This window comes from Desmodus rotundus, chromosome 11, assembly GCF_022682495.2.
Source record: "Desmodus rotundus isolate HL8 chromosome 11, HLdesRot8A.1, whole genome shotgun sequence".
NCBI lineage: Eukaryota > Metazoa > Chordata > Mammalia > Chiroptera > Phyllostomidae > Desmodus > Desmodus rotundus.
In genome coordinates, this window is record NC_071397.1 from 24653193 (window position 1) to 24677666 (window position 24474).

The following is a 24474-nucleotide window of genomic DNA, read 5'->3' on the forward strand; positions in this document are numbered from 1 at the left end:
TATACGTTATGTTTTGACTCAACTCTTGAAATCTTACCCTTTTTTCTTACTTATCAGAGGAAGAAAGTGTGACAATGTTTAACAGAATAATTTCCTAAAAGAAAGTCTCAATACCTACCAATTTTTCATCACAACCACCAGAATTGAGCACCTCACAAACAGAACTTCAAGAACTATTCTAACCAAGTGCTTACTCTATGCAAGGCAAGTGTGGAGTATTGAGGAGGTTGGCAGAGTACAGATGTGAAACACAGGTCTAGGTTATGAGGTGACCCCTGTTTAATGAAGACACATAAGCACAGATTGCTGGTGTAAGGAATCTGTACTAGCCCAGTTCTTAACTGATACTCTTATTTTAAGACCTATCATGGTCAGCTTTCACATAGAAGCATGCTCATAGTATCTCTGCTAAATGGTGAGAGACGGGATGCATACCATCTCTTATTCATCTTTGTATCCCTCACAGTGCCTAGCAGAGTGTGGTGCACTTTCTAGGCACTCAGTTAAAACTTGTTGAATTAGACTTTTGCTCTCATAAAAAAAGATATGACAAAAAGCAATCTCTATATGCCTAATGAGTGGTGATGTATGAATGCATCGTCCAAGTTTTCAATCCCACTTCCTCCCGTATTCATCTGGCTCAAGCTCCCTTGGGTGCTAGTAAGAAGGGACAAAGATACCCCCTAAATTTTGTGGTGTCCATTGCAAAATTGATTAAAGCAACTGAGCAAATTTTAAAAAATTTTATTTTTCAATTAAAGTTTATATGCAATATTATTTTGTATTAGTTTTAGGTGGGCACTATAGGTTAGACAGTGTGGTTAGACAATCACATACTTTACTAAGTGATCCCCCCAGTAACTCTAGTGCCCAGCTGGCACCATTCCTAATTATTACAATATTATTGGCTATATTCTCTATGCCATACTTTACATCCCCTTGACTATTCTATAACTACCAATTAGTACTTCTCAGTCCCTTCACCTTTTCCACCAAGCCCACAAGTCTCCTCCCCTCTGTAAACCATCTGTCTGTTCTCAGTATATATGAGTCTGTTTCAATTTTGTTTGTTTATCTTGTTTTTTAGATTCTACGTATAAGTGGCAACATGTGGTATTTGCCTTTCTCTGACTTATTTCACTTAACATTAATGCCCTTACTATTTGTGACAGCAAACATTTTTCTATAAGAAAAGATGCTTTCTGATATGATGTCAGGAAATACTGTGAGATTTCATTGACCTTGGCATAAGTAGCTAATGAAGATATTGTGTATTCTGCTGAGAATCATTTTATAGGGAAAGGCAGATGTTTGATTTTTTAGATTTAATTTGTTTTCTTCAGCAATATCAGAAATCTCTTCTTTTAGCTCTAAATGCACAAAAAGGGAGGGCCCATTAATCCTGCTTGTTCTGTCTATTCCTTCCTGGAAAAAATACCTAAAACTAGTCCTCCTTTTACCTTCTTTCTTAAAGAAAGGTAACAAACATTAAATAATATAAAGACTGCTTCTGAATCCCGTTCTCCCACTGGAGTTGCTCATGTAATTTGCCTCCTGTAACTTGGTCAGAGGTCTGTTCTTAATTCTCAAAGATCACATACTTCCAAAGGGCATGCTTATTTCTTTTCAAAGAAGCAGCACAGAATGGATTCAACTGCATAGTAATATATCCCATGACGAAACCTCCTGATTGAAACTGCTTGCTGAAGAGATCTCATTTTCTGAAAGTGCACCTAAAGAGGTTTGTGTGGTCTCATCCCTTCTCCCGTGACCTATTAGTAGCTCCTTTGACTGAGTTCCAGAATTCCGTATTGGTTCAGTTGCAAATTCAAAAAGCTTGCTTTTCATCCTGACTGCTGTTCTCAGAGCTGTCTGTCTCCCACAGAGCATTCTTTTTTAAACTATCTTTTCTAAGGATTTTTATTATAACCCCATAAGGATTCAAGCTTTATGTTCCTTTTGTTCCTTTTCAACATCAATTAGTTGGTGAAGCAAACTGAGAAAAGATAAATCTACCGTTTTGAACTAGGAATATAATTCAAACCTGACATTGGCTTGCAACCTGCTATTTCTCTATCCTTTTCCCTTTAATATTTGATGACACAAAATACCAATGTTCAATAAATGTTTGTAGAATGGAATTGAGTTTTTACTGAAATGTTCCAAAATAGAAAAAAATGGCAAAACTATAAAACAAATAAAACAAACCAAGAAAAAACCCAGATAAAAATCTAACCTCTAGACTCTAAAGTAAAACATCTGTTTTGATTTCGTCACTACTTGGAATTGCTCCTACACAAAATAGGAAAGAAATTAGCCCTTAAGTCTGGTTAAAGGATACCTTTTATAAAATATGGGTGTCTAACTGAATCACAAAAACCTTTGTGTTCATCTGTAGTGGTGCTTCTATGAGTTTGACAAATTCTAAAAAAGCAGCAACCCCATGAAACAGGCAGCTGAGGTATTCCCTCAGTAGGACTGAATGACCACTTTACAAATGAACAAAAAGAAAGCTCTACGGACAAAAATATTTTCTCCATTCAGAGGCTATGAAACTCCCATGAGTAAACAGGCTTGATGTATCCAGGGCTGTGATAACAACAATTACATAAGACAAGGAAAGAGTTAGGGAGTCATACCATGGCACTGTTTTCTTACCGATAATTTCTAGTTTAATGTTTTTGGTAGGTCGGTGGATATGAAAGGCAAAAATAACCCTATGACACTAATATCATCTTGGGTTTTTATTGGTTTATATTAAAGAACAAATGCAAGCAGGATATATGTGTGCACACATACATATATATACACACACACACACACATATACATATATACATCCTGGGCATGCATTTCTGTAGCCTTCGGAAGGAGAGCACCCTGAGTGGTGGTATGGCCATGAGCCAGAAGCAAAGGCCCAGAGGAGGAGGATTCCCGGAGGTCGGCTGCTTCTTTGGCCAAGAGCTGATTTTACTTAGTAAAAACACACTTTCCACAAGGAAACACCTTCCAATTCTATATGACTTAAAAAATTGCAGAGCTAGAAAAAGAATCTTGCTTTGTGGCTTTAAATTACGTTTGTGTCTTTTGTTCTTTGTGGTTTTGTATTGTTTCCCCTGCAATGCACCATTAACTCTAAATTTCATGGTTGTCTACAACCACTTAAGTTTTGAATATAAACACAAGCTTTCCTCCTTTAAACTTCTTCTTTCTCTTTTAACATAAATAAGTCAGACATTCTAAAGCCATCATTTAAACATGGGTGCTTACATTCCTTAGAAATAAATAATGCTGGCCTAGTTCTGACACATTAGTTTCTTTCTAAAATGTAACATAAATTCTCAGTTTTAACTTAATGTTCAAAATTTCTGATTGTACCCAGTTTCCAAAAAAAAAAATGCTTCCTTTTAGGCATTTTACTCAAAGTCAAACAATAAAAAGGTTTTAATTTTGTTTAGAAAGTACAGAATAATAAATCAACTTTGCAAAATACTTTAAAAGAGAAGAGAAAATGATCTGGGGAATAATGAGTTGCCCTGCAGTAGATAATCTATCCAAGAAAACATTACACCTCCAATACAGAGAATTGTTAAAACTACTGAGCATTCATTCCAAAAGAAATAAAACAACTGTCACATTTGGAATATTGCAAGTAATACACTTTAGTGCTGGTTGGCCATAGAAACAAGAGGCCCATAAATTCTGGTTACAGAGATCCCTGTGAGCATATTGCGTGATGTAGAAAACCCTGGATATAGAGGCATTTCCTTAAACAAATATTGTGAATAATACTTCAAAAAAATCCAGATAATTTTAAGATAATACTAAAGGAGTGATAGGAATTTCCCCAATTGTCAAATGAATCCCAGCTTTAGAATGCCTTTTTCCAAGTTACCAAGTATTGAAAGCAATTTATATTTAGTGATTAATATTATAAAAATGCTCTATGAAACATTTGCAGCATTTATGTTCTATTGCTATAGCTATACAGTATGCCGTCAAATTCATATGCTTGCTGTGTTTTTCCTTGCTGGTTCAGATCCTGTTTGTAAGTCATGTTCCATTGAATGACTCCAGTAAATTAAAGAAACTTCTAACAAACCTAGAAAGAAGCAAGATTTTTTTTTTGGTAATGCCTCATGCATTAGGCTAGAAAAGTTCCCCCATGATATTTAAATGAATAATTCATAGATTTAATAGGTTATCATTTGAGAAAGAAACATAACGTATAGGAGGGCATTCAATACTCACTGTAGAGAATGGTTCCGCGCGAAGCACTTGTCTTTAGAGTCAAGTAGATGGTAACAATTCTGTTATGTTCCTTTTCCAGCAGAAACTTCAGCTCGTTTAGGGTTGTAAAAAAAGGCAGTTCTAAATAGGAATTCCCATTGAAAGATGGAAAAAATAAACCTGCATCTAAAAAAAAAAGGCCATGTTACTATATTCTGATATAGTATAGTACATTGCTGATCAAGCAGATAAGAATATAATGTTAATAGTTATCATTCTATTTAAAAAGATAAAACTGATATTTATAAATATTATTTAGGCCCAACTTTAAGAAATTTAGACATATAAGTACAATCTATTTTTAAAGTCATTTTCTCACATAACTAACCACCAACCTAGAGAAAAAGACTCAAAGAAAGAAGCTAATTTTTTGTTCATGGATGCGCTTTAAGGGTGAATAAACACCCTGAAATTGTATGGAAAAAAATCTGTGAAATAAGAGTTTTCATTAGATTCTTAAAATATTCTGTAGTACAAACGGCTGGATGGACATCAAATTATAGCCTTAAAATTGACAAACTTTATTTGATGTAATTATACCTCAAAATCTGTGACATAAAAAGATTAGAAAATTGTATGCAGAGAACTGTAATTGAATAACAATAAAAATTTAAAAAAGAAAAAAGATTAGAAAATTGTCACATTCTTTTTTATTATTATTCATTAATACATAGTGATTTCACTGATGTATAAAATATTTTGTAAGGAGTATTACTAAAATATGCATGGCTATTAATAATTTTTAGGGCTCCTTTTTTAGAATTCTTAACCTTTTAATTGATTAATCTCATAAAATCTTGAGGAAGATAAATTTTAAAAAGTATTTTATTGTCATATATATATATTTAGATCTATAGACTTGGCATACTTAGCAAGTATATTACATAATATATTGAAAATGCAGCTTTATTTTTTGTCTCCCTCACAATGGGGAAGTTTCTCTGCCTCTGGGTGAAAATTTGGCAATCCTTATGAGTCATGCCTTCTTTCTAATTTATACAATAATTAGAAAACTCATATTCAGTCTAAGAAATTCATCAACACTTACCGTTCCTCATAGATATGACTTCCCCCACCCCCTCCACCAGTCAAGGCCTGTAGGGTGCCTGGTACTGCTCTGTCTTGAGGGGCAGAAAGAAGCTGGTGTCTGTTCTTTTTTCCTTCTTACCACCTCCCTTCAGGCCAGCTGTTGTTCTGGACCTTTCTAGTTTCAAATGGGAGAGGATAAGGTGGGAAGGTATTGTTTAAAGGAGAGAGAACTACAAAGAAAGGAGAGCTGTTAGAGCTGGTGGTTAATATTGTAAGCAGGCCTCCTGCTCTCTAGGAATAGGTCATTTCTCTCATGGTAGGAATGTCAGAAAAAATACAGGATGCTTAGTTAAATTTCAACTTCAAATAAACAGCTAATAATTTTTTTAGTACATCTCATGCAATGTTCGGGACATACTTAGACTAAAAAAAAAATATTTGCGCTTTCTTTGAAATTCAAATTGAACTGAGTGTCCACTATATTTAGTTGTTAAATCTGGCAACCCTATGACTCATGAGGATCTGTGCGTCTTTAGCAACCTTCTGCCAGCTGCAATTCGTAGGACTTGTGCTATAGCCTGCCTTGGGTTTGTCACTTCTAACTTGGTCCCACTCTGATTTTCCACATTCTATGCAGACTCCTGCTGTTGACAACCACTTCCCTGTGTCAAAGAAAAAGTTGCACATTTTCAAGGCTAATGCAATAGCGGAGAGAGGCCAGAATTCGGTCTTTGCTCAACACTCTGAAACAGAGGTGGTGGGCTTTTTAAGAGCTGAGATGAAGGGATCATAGGCTACCCGTTTTGCTAGTTGGCCTTACCCCCCAAAATGTAAGCTTTCTTATGTCTTCATTGCAAGAAGTAATTTACAGCCTGCAGCAAGGCACCCATTGAAGTTCGGCTGCTGCCATTCCATAGAGATGGGAGACAGGACCACATCTTATTGATTATGCTTGAAAGAGATGGCTCCACGGTCTGGAGAAAGACACTCCTGGGTTGTAAAACTGCCAAAAAGCTTTCAGAAAGATTTACATCTCAAGGGGCCAAAGAAAGAATTTGTAATTGAAAGTTTTCTAAAGTAAATGCTTTAAGAGAGTGAGGTCAAAGGCCTAGAGTCAGGAAGAAGCCTGGCTAGAGTTCAGTCAACTTGAAGGGAATATTAAGGTGGTCCTGGTCACCTGACTAGTAAAACCAGTTGGGCAGAACATAAAATGACTCTGGGTCAAATCTCTTTTCTGAGGGGTCTCTGTCTAGTTTGTGGTAAACGCTCCTACATTCCCTGCTCTACTGTCTGTGGGAGTATAGTTAATTTTCAGTCTCTTCTCTCTCTCTCTCTTCATAACACACACACACACACACACACACAGAGGTTGCTTTGGCTTTCTCAGGTATGAATGTGTGACTGTTGGTCCATAGTGTTCTTTACCCAGGGATCTAGTTACAGATACCACCAAACACCGTCACGTGGTGAGTGAGAGAGTGTAGAGAGTGAGGTTGGCCAATAGCTTTTCTACAAAACTGTTGTCCTCAAAGCATGTCTCTGAAATCCTCTCCTCTTTTCATATCAAGTGTTTCCTAGTTAAATCCTGCTTTTAGATATGTCACCTAATTTTGTTTATTACATTATATCCTGGGTTGTAAAAGGAAGTTTATGTCTAACATCTTGTTTATATCTATAATTTTGTATTGTCAGATACAAATAATATAATTTATCTATTAGCAAACTGCTTGATTTAATTTATATGGTAACACATATTAAAAGAATTTTGTCCTACACATAAGCTTTAACTCCTAGAAATTTACCTAATTGGCTATTTTACTTGGTCTTTTTTTACCCCAAAGTTTTTAGGTTTAGTCAGCAAACTTTTCATCAGTGCTAATATGCCTAGAAATCTCTGTAGTACTTAATACTTACTTTTATTAAAACTTTCTCCTTTCTTGTCCCTCATGACACTATACTACAATTTGATTGCCTTCTTACCTGCTTGCTAGCACCTTTTCAGATTGTTCTTTCAACTATTCCACAGTGTGCTGTTTGTAAAGCTCTGTCCTGGCGCATAATTCATCTATGTCTTTTCTAAATCTGATCCCCCTCCGTTTTCTTACTCATAGCACTTATTCTCCCAGGCTTGGAAACTCGGCATCATTATCCACCCATCCCTTCTCAAACTAGCAGCTGGTTCCTGTCTCCTCTTTCTCAGACAGGATCTTGCAACTTCCCTTGTGTTACCTCTGCCCTTATTTAAGTTCTCATTACATTTCAACTTAAGTATTGGCAACAGCTTCTTCCTAACTGGCCTCCCGACCTGTAGCGTCTGATAGCCGTCATGCTGTCAGCATTGCTCATCTGCAATCATCTCAGATCTTCCGCACTTTGGGATAACTCCTCTGCTTATGGAGTAAACTAGGCTCTCCATGGCCTTATTTTTTGTGTTTCCACACTCACACATCTACCAGCAAGGTTGAACCACCTTTTCTTCTGTGGTTCTACTTCTGTTCACACTGTTCTCTTTGTCTGGAATGCCCTTCCCATAACCCCCAATACATAAGACTTCCTTTAATTCAAGGCTCACCTTCAATATTCCCCCAAATTTGAACTCCCTATCATATTATATTAATAGTTACAACTTTTAATGGATGCATGTTTTCCACACTATATTACACATATAAGAAACTTGGGATAGAGCTGATAAAATAGTAAATCTGAATCTGTTACACTGGATAAAGGAGGTAAATTAACTTTAGTTAGTAGAAATAGAATATTCTAAATAAATGAATTCTCAGAAGACATTGAGGGAAGTACAAGTTAAGAGGATGAAGTTGTTTTCTTGTGACCACAAAAGACCATATCATCATTAGTTTGGACCGGGTAGAGCAGAATATTAACAGACTTGGAACCGCACATGCACCACTTTTTAATATGTAAGGAGAAAAACCATAGGCCCATCAAATTAAAGTGCAATGTAGGCAGCTCTACACTGGAGAAAGTTTGGGTGACAAATTTAGATGCGGCTATGGCAGAGAAAAATGGATAAGTTTACAAAAGATGGACTTGGGTTTTAAATTAGTAGAATCTTTATAATATAACTTGACAACTACTTAAATGTTGCATATCTGAGATGCTACCATAATATGGTTTTAGCCACTGTTTCTGCCTACTGCTTTTCCTTATCCTGCTTGGAGTCACTCATGTTTTCATTCATTCAGCAAATTATTTATTGAGTGGCTAGTCCATACCAGAACTGGTCAAGGGATAGATGGTGAGCAAAACAGATAAAGATTCCACCCTTATGAAGCTGAAATTCTAGCTTCATAGAAGAAAACTTCAGGCCAGAAGTTGGTAAAATTTATTCTCCTGATGTGGTAGAATTTTTCCTGGGTCCTGGGAATATATGCCACCCTATTTGCTTAACTATTATTTCTTAGATTTGTCCTCACCAAGGGTCATTAAGCCTAATATGAGTGCAAGACTAGATAAAAGTGAGAGTCTAACAAAATCTCTTCCATCTACCTTCCCATGCTATTTGTTCCCTGGTAGAAAGACCTGTGACTTTGCATTTTCCTATGGCGTGAACAATTTTGTATATTGTAGGCAAACATATTCTTAGATATGTACAACCATAGCTAAAGCAGTCATTTGTGGTTGTTTTGAAAAAAAAAACAGAAAAAATATTCTTATAATTAAAATGAGATGCAGAAAGACTATAGAGATTGGGTTCTGGCATTTTCCCTGTGGGTGAACTTTTCCCATTATTAATAAATCCAAAGGAAAATTTCTGTAAGAGAATACTCTTCATATGAAGGTTCATACATGAATCAAATTCAGATTCATAATCAGGTTTTACTTATTCTGAGAAGTAGTGAAATCATCAAGAGCAGTAAAAATATAATTCAATTTGCTTAAAAATGACTTCCATGTTATTTCACAAGAGCACATCTATTGTATAATTCAGGCACACCTGCCTACTTCCTAACTCACACGCTCCTTGAACCTTGTTTTCAGAGCTGACAGGTTTTATGAAAATTATGGCAGGGAACAACAATTATGAACAATAAACATTTGCTATTGAATTGCTTTCTAACCACATTAATTTTCATTATCATCATGTTTAGTGAATATGTTGAAAGACAGAACTGCCCTGAATGTGGAAAACAAGACTAATTGGGGTTAGGCGAAGTGTTTTCCTACTGCTTCCAAAAGCCTCTTTAGGCAATGCTATTTAAACACACTCCACATTTGTTTCTCTTCCAATTACAAATGGAAAAAAAAACCCCCAGGGTTTTTATATGAAAACATGTATTAAAAATCTTACAAAATATATCATATAGTAGTTAATTAGTGGCTTCTAATTACATATTAGAATATATAATATTTAACTATCTTAAAGGGTTATATGGTCTGATCTAACTTATTAACTTTTATATGGTTAACAAAATTAAAAATCAGTTCTGAATCATGGAAAAAACCAGTAAATTAACCCAGAAGGAGAATCTTTTGAATCTTTAAATTGTTATGTTAACAAACCTCCAAACTCTTAAACTGTCAAAGGAAGCTATAAAATAAACCACAGTACTTGTGTCTGAAGCACGTTATATCAAAAATATGGGTGAGTATAATTTTTTCACCCAAAATACTTCAGGACCACAGTCAATAACAACAACTTATTGAAATTTAATTCAGGAGAGCACCATGGAATATTTATGATAACGAAAACAGATGAGATTAGAACCTCTACCCTGACCACAGTACAACTGAACAGAATACATTTTATTCATTCTGAATAGAAATGGATTCCTTTGTCTACATTATGAATTATAACCCCCTCAGGCTAGTATAAAGGTTTCCTAGGATCTAACCCCCAATACTGACATGCAAATAAAGCTACAAATGTGATGTCACAAATTATCCATATACAATGTTATTGCAATTCTTGGTACTAGATGAAACAATATTGTTTGCTACTCCTTCTTTATAATGAAAATATACTTAACTTACTAAATAAAAAGGACAAGTTAATACCATTGAATTGTTTTTGTTGAATCTCTTCTTGCTTTTCCCAGAAAGAATATCATACAAATTCTCACTAAGTTCATAAAAAGTAGATAAGACCGATGCAATGTAATTATTAATATTTTTTTACTTAAAAATATTTCATTGTTCATTTTATAATGCTAATTTTGTTAAGTCTTGTGATAAAAAGGAATATCACTAGTTAATAAATTAATGTATTCCTCTTCCTGAGAAGGATCATTGAAAAATAATAAGTCTAACCAATAGTATTCAAAGATAGAAAAGCTATAATCATGTATATTATTCCAAAATTGTAAAATGAAGTTCTAAGGCCTATGAAATAAATATTATACATATTAACTATGAGAAACTCTGATGTCTTCAAGATTTATATATACAGGGGTGGGCAAAAATAGGTTAAATTACCACCATCATTACCTAAAAGATAATGATAAGGATATAAAATAATAACTAATAATAATGAGATAATAATACAAATAAATAACAAATAATAATATAAGAATAAACTTTCATGTACTCACAATTGTAAACTTAATTTTGTTTACCCCTGTATATAGTACTTATACTATTTATACATCTAATGTATAGTACTATAGTTTAGTATTTATAAATGACACTAAACATTCTTACCACATCATACATTTTTTGCTTATTTTAGAATTAAAAAAATATTTTAGATTTGGATGGCCCATGACTCATGGAGTAAATTATTACCTTTACAGGGATAATTTCCCCATATTAGATATTCCCATTTATATTAATCCATAAATGTTAATCAATTTGTTAGGCACCTGATAAAAATTATCAACACCTCTGTTGCTGCTGCTAGTTCTGCTGCTATATTGGAGGCATCTAATTTTCTCCCCCATAGAAAAGCTCTTGAAAAGGTTAGGGCAGAACTAACATTTCTCCATTTCATCCCAGTTGCTTCATTTCTCCGTTTAAAGCATGGAGAGAGTTTCTCTGCATCTGACCAAAGCGAAGCACAAGGAAACAATGTGTGTTAAAACAAAACTGAACAAAACCCGTTCTCGCTCTTCATTGTCACAGGCACGCTAGCAATGCTGGCCGTCATCCCGTGGTTTCTCTGTCAAAGAATGGTTGATCATCCTGTCGAGTCCTTTGACCCTCTCAAAGATCTGAAGCTTTAGAGCTATAACCCTACTTTTGCCCTCTTACAACATAAAACTAAGTAAAACATTGTTTAGCACATCAAAAATAGCTTCCATTCAGTAAAAATAAAATTAGGACAAGAAAGATAAAGAATCATCAATATCTCACATTGTCTGGATGTGTTATCATAATAGCTACCAATCTCTCTCTAGTTTATTTCTGCGCTTTCTTCTCTTAGTTCAGAAATTTTGGCTGGGTATTTCATTTCTTTCCACAACTTTAGCTACTTCCTTGCTTCTGAAAACTCTCAATTTTCTATCTTTACCACAGATAGCTTCTGACCTTGTATGTCCAGCCACTAGACAGACCCACTTGGAAGGAATTTAGATAATCTAAACTCAACATATCCAAACCAATTTTTTGCTTTTTGTCTTTTAAAGTTTGTTCCTCCTCTTTTTTAATTTAAATTTTATTTTTCAATTAGAGTTTGCATTCAATGTTATTTTGTATTGGTTTCAGGTGTACAGCACAGTGGTTAGATTCATCCACTTTAAAAAGGGTTCCCCTTCTTTGGGATCTCTTACTACAGTAAGCAATTCAAAGCCTCTGGTTTTTACAAAAGCTTATTAGCCAGTCACCTAGTTCCTTTCTTTCAAAAATGGTGATATGTCTCCAAAAATGTGCAGATGTTCTGTGTAAATCTGTCCTCTCTTCCATCAATTTTATTTATTTTTAAAAGAAAAATACAGTGGCTTTCAAACCGTTGCTAGTCCGCAACATTTCCACTAGTCCCATTCAGTCTTAACACTGTCACGGTAATTTGGGTAGCCATTACCATCTACAGTTTAATTTTAAGTCAATTATATGCACAAGCTGTATACATTGCTGATTACTTGTGTGTCTCAGACTTAGATAAAAAATATGATAAATATCCACATTCAGCTCACAAATACAAATAATTTGATGTATATGAGATCTGAAACAGACAGTGTGGGAGGGGGCTGAGAGGGAGGGAAAGGAGGGGAAGGAAGGACAGAATGGGGTAGGGAGAGGAAGAGGGAAAGGGAGAGGTGGAGTAGAGAGAGGAGGGAAGAGGGGAGGGAGAATAGGAAGAGTCAGAATCATCCTCTAATACTCTCTGGCTTTTATTGAGTACTATTATGTGCCAGGCAATGCTTTCAAAAGGGCTATTATTATCATTTTTTTAAAAAATGAGATGACAGCTGAGACCTTTAAGCCTCTTTAAAAGGAAAACAATTTTCTGAATGTTGCACAGTTAGAAATATCTGCCTGTGAGGACTGACTCTGCTACTTATGAATTCTAAAACTGAGGCTCTTAAATATACAACTTGACTCTGAAAAGGTTATGGAAGACTGATTGCAACACAGAGGTCTATCCCTGATGGCCACGTTCCCCATTTTCCAGCTGCTTTTTCCTCTTCACTCACTTTATAGCCTTGAAGACCCTATTTCTTTGAACACCATCGTCCCCACAACATTCCTTTCATACTACTCTGACGATACTAGTGGGTATCATGTTTTGAGCTCTCATTTGGTGTGAGAACTGTGCTAAGAACTATTTTCACATGGGTAATGTATTTTAATATTCAATACCACACTATAATTATCCACTTTTAAAAATGAGGAATCAACGGCTTGGAAAAATTGAGTAACTTGTGCAAGGTCACACAGCTAGGGAATGTCAACCCAGAACCCTTAACATCAGAGACCCTTTTCTTAATTTCTAAAACATACATAATATATATTATTGCCACTGCATACAGCAAAGCCTTTACAATGGCTCCTTTATGTACGTGGGTAATAAACTGTGTTTTTGTACTTTCGTGGTTTGAATATGAAGTAGTTACCTATGTAAATATTGCCTATCAGCCTAGCATTATTACATCTTTCCTCCTCAACTTTAAGCACATGGTACATTAGTAAAAATATATCATGGGCACATAAAATATTTCTTTCTTCTGACCCTAATACTACCTGGCACTAAATACTACTCCAAATTTCTCACTTTTCAACCTTCTTTTAGTCTATTATTTGATCATTTGTCCCTGCATTGGTCCAACCTATTATTCCTTCATTTCTTCAATAACCTGCCAGGGCATTTTCAAGAATTAGACATCTACACAACAGAAAAACAATTTTTAGTCTACTATAGTCATTTGAGATCACTATTGCAATACCAATGATATAATTAGAAAGTTATCTCAAGCATGAAAAATAATCACAAATTCTGAAAAAGTTCAGGGATTACTATAAACAGTAGGGAATTATGACTACAACCATATGAGCATACTATTTTACTACTTGAAATGCCTCAAAGCAGTAAGAATGTGGACAAATGAAGGTCAAAATATAGAGATAAACTGGAAAAGATTCAGTAGTTTAGTTCAATAAGCTCAAAAATGGGGAAAAAACATTAGAAAGTCCATGAATTGCCACCACTTCTGTGCGTGGTCTTTTTATCTGTGGTCCGTATGACAGCATAGTCTCATTCAGCGAAACTGCTTTGATTCTGGCTAAGAACTGTGAGCACAAACGTACTTGAATGTATGGGAAATTGTTGGGTTCAAGTGTGGGGCAAGCAATTGGTATGAAAATAAGTGAAGTTTAAAAGTTCATATTGTAAACCAATTTTCCCTCTCCTCTTAAAAACTAGTGGGATAGAAAACTGTTTCCAAAGAAGCCTCTTTGAAATCACAGCCAGAGATTGCAAACATACCGTTTAGCTGGTAGGCTCACTTTGTCTTCTTTCTATAGCTGAATATAGACTTCTGCTGGATTAAGGATAAAAATACATTGTAAAGGGCTACACAGTATGAGCCTGGTGATTAATGGTATTTTGTGCACATAGAATCTAAAGAGTCTTTTTAAAAATGTAAGCATGGAGGAAATATAAAGCCTTTCTCATTCCCTCCTCTTTCTGTACTTCACCTCACATCAGTAATACAGGAATTGGCAGTAAAGAACGAAGTAGAATATTCAATATATATAAAACATAGACATTCTCTTAGGTTACTCCTCCACACTTTGATGATTGTCAGATTTCCTGTACCTGGCACCAGGTGAATAGGTATACTGTGTATAAAAACTGTTGGCGATGTGTTATGCATACACAATGGAATGTTATTTAAAAACCCCAAGCATTGGAGGGTGACTGACTCTCCCCCCACTCACTCACTTTCTTTCTGTGCATGTAGACAAGGCATTTAGATTTGAACATTTGACTGTGCTACCTAAGTAGACACAGTGAAGATGTCTATATGGTATTTGTTGACTATATGGACCTAAATTTCAGAGGTATGGTCTATTCTAAAAATATAAATTTTAGAATTATAAACATATTGCTTGTTGAAGCTGAGCAATGAGGGTAAATGGTATTTTTTTTTTTAGGGGGAATGAGTAGATTAAGAAGAAAATAAAGTTTAAATTAAGACTTAAGGAATTGTGAGGAGGGAGAGTAAATAGCAAAGGAGACTGAAAAGGGACAGCAGGCATTGCAAGGATGTGCGGCATTAGAGAAGTGGTGTTATATTTTAGTAAGGGAGAACTCTCAGTTTTGTAAAAGCTGCTATGTGAGTATCTTTTATGGCAGGGCTAGGAAGTAAGGGATTAGAAGTACTAAATCAGAACCAATAAATGAATGCATTGAGATCCTTGTGAGGATTTTACGAAATGGGCAGGACAGTAGTTTAAATGCTATTGAGAGGGTCCAGTAGGACAGAAGAAATTGTAGTTATGGCAGAGTGAACATGTCATAGTTTCTATAAAGGAGAGAGGGAGTACCATCAGTTCTTAGGGTTCTTAGTTGCAAAAAGCAAAATTCACTCTCATTGGTTTAAGTAGAATAAAAGAATTGCACCTTCCTGGGAGGGCCTCTGCCATGTTTGTGTCCTAGTTACAAGGTAGGTGGAAATTTGAGTCATGTGTGATGTTATAGAGGCAAGTCTCATAACAAGGGGTTTTATAAAATACAGAAAGGGTAACCAAAAGATGATGGACACCCACTGTAGGAGAAATATCTACTACAAGAGCCAAAATATGAATGGAAGGTTTGGCCTGGTCTGTAGCTTAGAAATTTCCTCTGTGGTAATGGAGAAAAGAAAGAACAAATGGGTGATGATCTAGAAGTCAGTTTTAAGAGATGCCTTTTGAGGGCAATAATTTTTCTTAGAAAAGTAGGACATAAATTCGTCCTCTGGGACTGAGGGGAATAGTGAAGGTCTAAAGTTTGGGAAATTTAGATGTACATGAGATTTAAAATAGTCATTGTGGAAGCTGGGGAGAAAGCTGAAAAACAGAAATAATATTAATGATCTATGTAGAAAATTCAATATAGGTCGATGGCCATGGATTTATGGTGGTGCTAATGCTTCCAATTCGATGACTTATGAAGAATAAGTGATGATGGGTGATGACATGAAGAGAGATACCCAGGCTTATTCCAAACTTTGATTTCTATACCAAAGTCCTTCAAAATGGACGAAAAGACTGGGATGTTGAAAATATTAGAAAGATATCTATTATTGATCTATAAATGCCAAATAACTTCTCATAGACATACACTGCCAATGGCTAATGTTACTATGTGAAGCCTGGAGTATAGTTGAGCCATTAGTATCTGCACATAAGGACAGATATTTATCTCAATTATATATTCCATATGATTTGAATTGGCCTATTATTTCAGGCTGTCAAAGTTTTTTTTTTTTTTTTGCTTTAATTCTGTCATTCCTCATATTCATGTTTCTTTCAGGCATTGTTTTACCTGGAAATTTGATAAAAAGGCCACATCCCCATCCAAGTAATTGCCTTATGACCCAACAATTCCACTTCTGGGGATTTATCCAAAGTAACCTAAATACTAGTTTGAAAGAATATATGCACCCTTATGTTCACTGTGGCATTATTCACAATAGCCAAATATGGAAGCAAGCCAAGTGCCCATCAATAAACAAGTGGGTAAAAACGTGGTGGTACATATTATAACAGAATATTACTTGGCCATAAAAAAGAATGGAATCTTACTATTTGTTACAGCTGGATGGACCTAAGGGGTATTATGCTAAGTGAAGTAAGTCAATCAGAGAAAGACAAATACCATAGGATCTCACTTATATGTGGAATCTAAAGAACAAAATAAACAAACAAAACCAAACTGAAATAGACTCATAGACACAGAGTAGACTGGTGGTTCGGAGGGGAGGGGGTTTGGAGCACTACGTGAAAGAGGACAAGGGATTAAGAAGTACAAAGTGGTAGTTACAAAACAGTGACAGTGATGTACTGTAGAGCAGGCGTCCCAACCTTTTAGGCACCACCCACAGGTTTTGTGGGGGAGGGCGGGGCAGGGCGGGGACAGGAGGCAGAGTTCACCTGAGCTTCACTTGCTTGCCCACTGTGAATGGGGAGGAGTTGGGGGGAAGACAGGAGGCAGATTTCAGGTAAGCTTTGCTTGTGGGCCAGGGTCCTAACAGGCCCAGACTGGAACGAGTCAGTGGTCCAGGGGTTGGGGACCCCTGATGTAGAGCATAGGGAATATAGTCAATAATATTGCAACAACTATGTATGGTACCAGTTGGTTTATGGAAATATCGTGAGAAACACTATGTAAAATATATGATTGTGTAATCACTATGCTATACACCTGAAACCAATAAAAACAATATTAAAAGTAAATGGTAATTAAAAATAAAAATTAAATTAAAAAATTTTTGAACAGGATAGGGCTAATATATGATCTTATACTATGCTATCAGGAGAGTAACTCCAATGCTTAGATATGTGGAGTTTAGAAATCCTTTTCTCAGTAATGAAGTCATGGAAGTTTATAGTTATCCTCTCTACATCCCACCCAAATGCTTGCACAGCTGAGCAAGCTGATGCTCAAGGAGGGGATATGATTTTTCCAGTCATCAACTAGATGGTTAAAAGTTCATGATTAGAATTGAGTTTTCTGACAACCAACCCTGGGATTGATGACGATTCACACACTATTTCTCCTTTTCCTTACATGAATCAAATTCTTCTCAAATTTAATGGTTTTCTACATAGCAAGTAAATTTTAATTTTCTGTTAATGAACATAGGATAAGAATATTGTATCTTCAGGCAAATTAATTCTCTACTTTTTAGCAATTTTTTTTGATACAACTGTTACTTTGAATGAGGTCCCAGGGGGAATGTTACATTCATATAATCTGCCTGTCCCCTAAGGCCACAGTCAGGAGATAAATATTGCATTGGCACCGTGATAATGACAATGCAAATTAAACGGATTTTTGAGTTCTGTAATTATAAAGCAAATTTTGATTCTGCTTCTTCCTTAAGGCTATGTTGATTGAAAACTGCAAAGTCTCTTTTTAGCTAGTGGCTGATAAAAAAAATAAGCATTTGCTCATAGTCAACATTAAAACTGTAATATGATATCCAAAGTATATCTGAAAATATTTTCTAGTCTTTAAGTTGAATTATAAATAGTGTTATAGTAAATATAAACATTTTGAAAGTAAATCTCCCTTTTTTCCAACTGGGAGCAAATTAACATTTAGATTTAACAATGTTCCATACTCCCTTGGCTTTTAAAGCATAGCCTTTGAAAAGCCATTTTAGGGTTTAAATTTCATATCTGTCACATAAAAGTTGTGATAGTCAGAGAGGGTTATGTAGTCTTTTTTAGCTATAGTTTACTCATACGTAAAATGGGCAACGCACTACATGCCTCCTTTGGGAATGAGAAGAAAATAACTACATATGTATATACTGTAAAAAACAATCTCTATTTTGTAGTATTCACTCAGTAAATGGGAGATATTTTTTTTTTAGTTCCTAGAATAAGAAAATGTGGAGGAAACACATGAAACCTTTTCTTTTTCTCTGGATGAAGTTTGTTGCAATGATTGATTTCACCATGGTGAGCATCTGTGGATGCAGCAGGTAGAATTTTGGTATTTTGTAACTTGTTTTATAAAGCGTTATAATGACTATGTTCCTTTGTATATGAACTATTAACTGTGAAGATAGTTTCTTATAGTCTTGTTTAAGAATAACTATAAAAATGCTAACATTAATCTACATCAGGAGTTGTCAAGCAGGTCAAATCAGCATGCTTCCTGTTTGCATAAGTGAAGTTTGATTGATGCCCGGTGTCCATTCACTTACACAGCATCTTTGGCTGTTTCCTGCTACAAGGGCAGAGTTGAAGAGCTGTGACATAGTCTGTATGACCCGCAAAGCCTAAAATATTTACTATCTGGCCTTCTGCATAGAAGGTTTTCCAACCTGTGTTCTACTTGACTAACACCAGTAAGGCTGTGAGGAGAGGAAATATGAATACTTTAGAAATCTCTCTAGGAGAAACCAAGAGCTAGATTTGAAAAAATATTGATATAATTGGTAAAATTCTAGACATTACTAAAAGAACTGTTATTATTTACACTTTCCGTAGTCTACCGTTTTAACATCTCCTATTATACCTTTTTTCTAAAAGTTACAAATGTTTCTAATGTTTATTTTTGCTTTTATTAGCTTCATTCTCCATAATGCTTTTCTAAGTTTAAAAACATATCACTTTATTTAAGTAATAACTTTTCCCCTATAAAATACAATATTCCTTCTAAGCATGAAAACTTTTATATATTTATCATAAAAAGATATTAAATGATAAAAAAATAGTTAATGGAATAAGAATCAGTTGTTTAATAAATGTTTAACATGCATATGTCACTAAGTGACAGAATTATCCCAATTGAGACATAAGATGTTTTAAATAATTACTGTACTGTGGTATATTCAGTAAATTGAATTTTAATTTTAAATATGACTTATAGAATTTATTTTTTGTTACTAAACCAATATTCCTTAATCATTCAAGTGATATTGCCGCATTGGTAAGAAATGTGAAAAAAATATAATGACTTGGGCATTTCAATCCATATGTCAAAATCTTATTTAAAGACTGTTTCTCCTGAAGTACTATTTTATAGGGTATGTTTATATAATGGGAAAATAGTGCAACAGAAGACTTGTTGAACAAAATTAGAATAATTTTGACTTATGATAGACATACTACTTGATCGACTAAATTTTCTGCATCCATTTTGATATTGCATAGGTACAGTCACGGAGAGTCACCCATGAAAATGCTACCAAGACTATCAACTTGCTAAGTCACATTCTTTTAAACTAATAGAAGAATATGAAGTGAATACAATAAATTAACTTGTAATCTAACTTTGCCAAACAAGTACTTAAGCATGTTAACTTGTGACTAAAGTTTTGTTAATTAAATTGATAAGTATGTATTGAGTTCAAACCCATGCCAGTAACTGGAAATGCAAAAATATCTTTTCTCTGAAGAAACCCTTGATATGGCAAAACTTAGAATACAGGCATACCTTGTTTTATTGTGCTTTGCTTTATTGCACTGCACAAATGTGTTATTTATTTATTTATTTATTTATTTATTACAAATTGAAGGTGAGACCCTCCACCAGGCTTGTTTTATCGCAATACTCACTTTATTTCAGTTTTCTGGAACATAATAACCCACAATACATCTGAAGTGTGCCGGTATAGCAAAGGATATAGACATAGTGATAATTTATTATTCATCCCTTTATTTCTAAAGGTAATGAAGTTGGTTATAAAGGGTGTTCCAGGTAGAGCATAAGAAAAGCAACAAAGGTGTGTGGAAATGCAATAGACAGTATTTTGCCATGTATAACGCACATCCACGTTTTTGGCTCAAACTTTCAGGAAAAATACTTTCATTCTAATTTTTTAATGCATTTATTTATTTATTTATTTATATTTTGAAACAAAACTATTTGTCATATTCCAGGGTATTATTTTGCTTATGGATATTGTTATTGCTTTCTAGAGTTGTACTTTTAACACATAAGCATAAACATTTACATAGATATGGTATTAGTATTATCCATGTATAATGCACACCCTTATTTTTCCTTCAAAAATTTGGGCAAAAAGTGCAAATGATACATGGCAAAATGTGGTAACTGACTTTGGAGTTCTGCACGTAAACCACCTTATAGGTGAAAGTGTATCAATTTTCTATTTTGTAGCTTCACAGCTTTTAGTTTTGGACCATTACAAACTTAACCTTTTTCCATGATTAGCTCTTTATGCTTAAATTTAGTGTGAACTTGTTTTCCACAAAACATTTACAAAATAAAAACCTCATTAGTGCTTTAACCTGAGCAAATCTACCATTATTAATATGTTCAATTATTTTTAAAAACTCATATCTTCTTAGACAACAAGCAAATAACAACCAAAACAACAATCAAAATCTTACTAATAATAGCCTATTCAAACTATTTTTTGAGATCTTCGGCTAGTTAAATTTTAGTGAAATCAAATTAAAAAGTAGAGAAGAAAAGGATAACATCAAAATTCTTTAGAAATGCTACCCAATTGTCATTAAAACAATACTCTCTGATGGGTTTCTAAACCTTTGTATATAAATTGGTATTTATTTTCAAATCTAGAAATAGAAATAGTATTCAGGAGGATACATAACAATGAGACCAAGGTGGTCTCATTGACCATATTGAGACAAGGAGACAAGGTAATTATTGTTATTACTATGTAGATGGTATTATAAGTCATTTGATAATTTTATTATGTTAGCCCTCTAAGTCTGTGAGCATATTAGTTTTCTGTTGTTGCGCCACCACAGACCCAATGACTTAAAACAAGACAAATTTATTCTTCCACAGTTCCTATTAGCTGGGTCCTCTGCTTGGGGCTTCACTGGGAAGAAATCAAAGTGTTAGCAGGGGCTGTGATCTCATCTGAAGCTCAGGGTCCTCTTCCAAGCTCACTGGTTAGTAACAAATTCATTTCTTGTATGTAATAGTGCGATCCTTTTTTTCTTGCTGGCTGTCAATGAGGGGTGGTTCTCTACTCCTAGGGGCCACCCACAGCTCCTTGTCGGTGGCCATCGGAAGCAGATCACAGCATGGGTGTTTGCTTTCCTCCAGGCCTGTGCATCTTTCCAGCTTCCTTCTAGTCAATTACAACCCAGCCTGAAAAGCTTAATCATTGGGGTGACAAAGCCATCACCTTTGGCCTTATAACATAATCCAGTCAAGGAAGGACTATCTTATATTTACAGGTCCATCCACACTTAAGGGGAGAGGAATACACAGGGCACGAACACCAGGGGCAGGCCTCTCTGGGACCATATTAGAATTTTGCCTACCACAGTGATGTACATATTATTTCAATTTTACAAATGAGGGAATTAGGATTTACCGTATTTTTCAGACTATAAGACACACCAGACCATAAGATGTACCTAGGTTTTAGAGGAGGAAAATGGGAAAAAAAAAACCCCTGCTCCACTGCTTCCTATCCCTCCCTCCCGTGAGCCAGGCAAACTACATTCAGACTATAAGACGCACCCCCATTTTCCTCCCAAATTGGGGGGGAGTGTGTCTTATAGTCTGAAAAGTTTGGTAGATTTAGTGATTTGCTTAAATTCATAGTGCTAACATGTGGCAGGCCGTGTACTTTAAAAGACAGGGCTCAAAGCCATTATGTTACCCATCTTCTTTAGGTGCAGTAATCTAATTTTCCTCATTATAGTTAATCCACTTTTTAGTTTCAATTCTCAGGTCTGTACAGAAGACTTTCAAGTTTATATCTCTAATCCTAAAGCCCTGCTTGAGCTATAGGTCCCTAACTCCTAGCATTTTCGATAATTTTATTATTTCATGACCCAATTTAAAGTCAGCTCATCCAAAACTAATTTCAGGAACTAACCCCAAGGACTTCTGGTCGAGATGGCAGAGTAGGCAGACATGGCTCACCTCCTTGCACAACCACATCAAAATTACAACCAAAATATAGAACAACCACCACTCAGTACCATCAGAAATTGAGTTGAATGGTAGTCTGACAACTACAGAATTAAAGAAACCACATCCATCAAGACTGGTAGAAGAGGCAAAGATGTGGAATGGGTGGTCCCTCATCCATATGTGGTAGATAAAAATTTGTGAGGGATATCTCAGAAGTAAGGAGTCCCAGCCCCACACCAGGGCCCCCAGTTCAGGGTTCCAATGCCAGGAAGATAAGTCTGCATAACTTCTGGCTGCAAAAATAAGTGGGGATTGAGTTGGTGGAAGAAACTTCTGGAGTCCCAAGCAGTTCCTCTTAAAGAACCCACACATGGACTCACCTACTCAGACTCACTCCGTCAGACTCACAAGCACCAGAGTAGCAGCTTGAAAAGCTCCAGTGCTATGCAGGGAGAAACCGAAGTGTCTGGCATCAAGGTGAGCAGAGGCTTTTGTCCCTTTGGTAAACCTCCTCACACAGAATTTGTAAGCTGATGCCATATCTGAGACTCCATTGACCTGGCTAACACTGTGTGACCGGCCTTGGAGGTCTGCAGAGACTCTGCCCCCAAGCTTACAGGCCCACCCTGGCTGCTTTTCCATATGAATGGCTAGACATGGCTCATGCTTCACAACTTCCTAAATCCTATCAAAAAAGCAACAGGTGGTCTTAGTACGCCCCAGGCCTGGCACTAGCAGCAGCCAGCCTAGGTTCACAAGTTGGCTTCACCTGGGAATCTCTAACTCCAGCACAAGTAGCAACCATTGCAGATTGTTTCATAGCTCAGGCAGGGTGGCCTTGGGTAAAACTCAAGTGGTGGCTGACCTTGGCCTGCAACACCCAGGTAACCCCAGGGCCAGCACACACAGTGGACAGCTATCGACCATGTTGGAGCAACACTACCCTGTCCCTGCACAGCTGATCCTCCATGGAGGGTGGAGGTTGGTGGTCAGTGGACACAGCCAATCCTTGCAGCTGACAGGCCAAGGTAAATCCTTCCCATTGACCTGCCAACAGCAACCAAGGCTCAACTACAAGAGGAGAGTGTACCTTGAGTCCTCAGCTTGGATGATAGGGGAGGCTGTGCCACTGGACTCTACAGGACACCTACTACATTAGGCCACACTACCAAAACATGGAGTCAAAGCAACCCTACCTAATACATAGAAACACAGGGAGGTTGCCAAAACAAGAAAACAAAGAAACATGGCCCAAATGAAAGAACAGATCAAAATTCCAGAAAAAGAACTAAACAAAATGGAGATAAGCAATTTATCAGATGTAGAGTTCAAAACACTGGTTATAAGGATGCTCAAGGAACTTAGTGAGGACCTCAACAACATAAAAAAGACCCAGTTAGAAAATTCACTAGTTGAAATAAACAAAAATTTACAGGGAAACAACAGTAGAATGGAGAAAGCCAAGAATCAAATCAATGATATGGAACATAAGGAATCAAAAAGCAACCAATCAGAACAAGAGGGAAAAAAAGAATCTAAAAGATGAGGATAGTATAAGCAGCCTCTGGGACAAATTCAAGAGGTCAAACATTCACATCATATAAGTTCCAGAAAAAGAAGAGATAGGGGAAGAAATTGGAAATCTATTTGAAAAAATAATGAAGGAAAACTTCCCTAATTTGGTGAAGGAAATAGACATATAAGTCCAGGAAACACAGAGAATCTCAAATAAAATGGACACAAAGAGGACCACACCAAGACCCATCCTAATAAAAATGACGAAGGTTAAAGGTAAAGAGAAAATCTTAAAAGCAGCAAGAAAAATGAAGTTAGTTACCTACAGGGGAGTTGCAATAATTGTCAGCTGATTTCTCAAAAGAAACTTTGCAGGCTAGGAGAGATTGGCAAGAAATACTCAAAGTCATGAAAAGCAGGGGCCTATAGCCAAGATTGCTCTACCCAGCAAAGCTATCATTTAGAATCACAGGGCAGATAAGAGCTTACCAGACAAGAAAAAATCTAGAGGAGTTCATCATCACCAAACCATTACTATATGAAATGTTAAGGGGACTTATTTAAGAAAAAACAGAAGATCAAAACTATGAACAATAAAATGGCAAAAAAAATCTATCAATAATTGAATCTAAAAAAACAAACTAAGCAAACAAGAAT

At 35.7% G+C, this 24474-nt stretch overlaps 1 protein-coding gene across 1 annotated transcript in view; it reads right to left on the reverse strand.

Annotated features, from left to right (window-relative positions):
• The window catches only part of EYS (eyes shut homolog), a 1562674-nt gene that overhangs the window by 255035 nt on the left and 1283165 nt on the right, over positions 1-24474 (reverse strand). Inside the window, 1 exon segment of the mRNA XM_071219700.1 lies at positions 4251-4415. Within this exon segment, the coding sequence (XP_071075801.1) occupies positions 4251-4415 (165 nt within the window).